This window comes from Corvus brachyrhynchos, unplaced genomic scaffold (genome assembly GCF_000691975.1).
Source record: "Corvus brachyrhynchos isolate BGI_N302 unplaced genomic scaffold, ASM69197v1 scaffold162, whole genome shotgun sequence".
In the NCBI taxonomy this organism is placed as follows: domain Eukaryota; kingdom Metazoa; phylum Chordata; class Aves; order Passeriformes; family Corvidae; genus Corvus; species Corvus brachyrhynchos.
Window position 1 is genome coordinate 6,391,130 of NW_008236696.1, and position 2,756 is coordinate 6,393,885.

At 54.5% G+C, this 2,756-nt stretch overlaps 1 protein-coding gene across 1 annotated transcript; it reads left to right on the forward strand.

Moving 5' to 3' along the window:
* Positions 1–698: 698 nt before the first annotated feature.
* On the forward strand, positions 699–2,212 carry LOC103625208. The gene has a single exon (XM_017726847.1). The coding sequence runs from the start codon at positions 951–953 to the stop codon at positions 1,938–1,940; it is 990 nt and encodes a 329-aa protein (XP_017582336.1). The 5' UTR covers positions 699–950; the 3' UTR covers positions 1,941–2,212.
* The last annotated feature ends 544 nt before the right edge of the window (positions 2,213–2,756 follow it).

Consider the following 2,756-nt stretch of genomic DNA (forward strand, 5'->3'; position numbering starts at 1 on the left):
GGACCTTTTCCTTTTTCAAAATTTGCTTTCAGGAAACAGGTTTTTGAGCAAAAGGGGAAGTTTGGAGGTGGTTGGGGCTGTGAAGGGTTTCTCCATTTTTCTTTGAAGCTCAGTGGGTTATTGAAAAAAAAATGCAGCAGGTCCGCAGGGCCAAAGGGCAGCTGGTAATTGGCCAGAATTTTTCCATGTTGTTGTCAAAATGAAAAGAGCTCCTTCAGCACATAGGGGGAGTTATACCATAGTGGAGCCAAATCTTCTGGGTTTGCACCCAGAGGATGAGGAGAGGGAGAGCCACTGTGTGCTGGGACATGGGGTGGTGCCTCAGCAGCCCCTGCACCTGCACCAGGCTGTAGGGTCTTGGACAGAGAGAGACTGTGGCTCTGTGTTGCTGATGAGAAGCCTCATCCCAAACATTTCCACCCTGGGCATTGATCAGACACCCTGCCTGAGTGGCAGCAAATGGAGACCTTGGTTGCCAGCCCCCATGCAGATTGTGCAAGATTAAGAGCTGCGGGTTGCACACCTTTTGGCTCCTCAAGATATCTCTTCACCTGCCCTGCACCCTCCACCCACACCTTCCTTCTATTTTACTTCTTTTTATTGTCTTATCCAGTCCTGGGCTTCATGCTGGCTTTCCACTGAGCTGTAGTGAGCCAGCACGGGTGAGGGGCTGGAGTCCCAAATAGGGACCTGATGCTTCCCACCCCAAGGGCTCCTGCTTTTGGCAGTGGGACCAGGATCCCGGCAGACAGCCTGGCTTCTGAAATCTCTAGTGCTGGGACCAGCCCTCAGCTCACATCCGTGGTGAACTTCCCAGACTGGCATCATGCTGTTAGGGGGAGGACAGCCTGGTGTAAAGCTTGCATGAGTGAAGTTAGTCCATAGTCTGTGTTAATCCTGGTCCCTACTTACTGTGCCGAAAGCTTCTGGCTCAGCATGGGGAGCCTGGCATGAGCTGGTCTCCTCTTTGCCCTGACAGGTTTCAGTGCTCCCAGTGCTTTCATGAGTGGTCTTCTGCCAAAGTGCACATCCTGTTCCACATGTGCCAGTGCCAAGGCTGGGGCACGGTATTGATGCGGATCTTTCGCCAGAAATGCAGGCACTGCCCCAACCCCCGGCTGGAGGATCCTGACTTCAGCCTGGAGACTTTGGAGATGATTCTGCACAACCTGGTGATAAAGATCCTCCAGTATTTCTACAATAAGCCTGTCCAGCCCTCTGACCTCCTGGAAATTGTGGTGGATACACCGGTGACAGGCCCACATGACAGTGCCCACTGCGAGGCCTGCCAGCTGGGCATTTGTAACAGGTCACAGCGGGCCCTGGCACCGGATGCCTGGAAGCCCTTGATGGATGAGGACAAGGCCACGATGCACAGCACCGAGTCATGGCTGGGCTGGGCAGCAGGTGTCTGGAAGTCCTTGGCAAATGTGAGGGAGGCCAGGACCCATCGCACTGAGCTGCAGTCATCCCTGGAATCATCCCTGGGATCAGATGACTGTGAACCCTTGACTGGTATGGGCAAGGCCAGGACCCATCGCGCTGAGCTGCAGTCATCCCTGGAATCATCCCTGGGATCAGATGACTGGAAGTCCTTGATTGGTGTGGGCAAGGCCAGGACCCATCGCACTGAGCTGCAGTCAGCCCTGGAATCATTCCTGGGATCAGACGACTGTGAACCCTTGACTGGTGTGGGCAAGGCCAGGACCCATCGCACTGGGTTGCAGCCAGCCCCGGCACGGGTTGCCGGGAATGCAAGTGTGTCCAGGACCTCTCAGACCCTGAAACACCAGGGCTTAAGGCCCCATGCAGCCGCGACCCACCACCCCTCACCCTCCAATAGCAGCTTCCCCTGGAAACGCTGCTTCTGCATCGGCAGCTCTTTGCTCTGTGTTTTGGCACTGATCATCTTCGTTGTGCTTTATTTGACCGTGATGTAGAGGGGCCTGGGGATCGTGAAGAGGAACTGGGGTGATGGCTAGGGAAGCTGATGGAGTGCCTGGAAAATTGGCTACCCAAGGTCAGCCCTTGCTCTCGGCTCAGTGAGGCTTCCCCAGCTCCTGGTGGCATGGGAACACATCAGGATGCCTCAGCCAGGCACCTTGTCCCGCAGCCTCTGGAAAACTGATGGGTCTGATGGTTTCTTATGGGACATATTCTGTATGAAGATGAATCTCTCAGCTACCCCACGCACAGGAGGAGGTTTATTACTTGCAAGAATAAAACAAGCCCTTTTTCCTCAGCCCAAGGGTGCATTTGTGCTTTTTAATTTCTCAAAAGCCTTTTCTAGGTGTGTGTGTGTGTGTGTGGGCAGCCCGGAGGGAAGCTGGGGGTTGTTTTTATCCACCAGCTGAGCTCTGCTTCCAGGGAGGCACATCTCCAGTCTGCCCTGTCTTTGGCCAGCTGTCTGAGTTCCCTGCAGTGGGGGCAAAGGGTGCCCAAACTTGGCAAGTGCAAGAAGGCTGCAGCAGCAAGTCCAAAGTCTATGCCCCAATTATGAGGAAATTGCAAATATTGGGCTGCAGGGTCTGGGCAAAAGGGAAGATGCAGACTCTTGCCTTCTGCTACTTCACCCTGCAGGGCTTTAGGGACCTGGTGGGTGTCATAAGGTTGGGAGGGAACCTGTTGTCCCCATGCAGCCTGACATCCTGACTCTTACCTTCCCTGCAGGGGAGCTGGGCTCCTGCAGAACTTACACGTGGGGACAGGATGTCCTGTGGCCATGACTTTGGCCCAGAAAAACAAGGTGAAGTTGG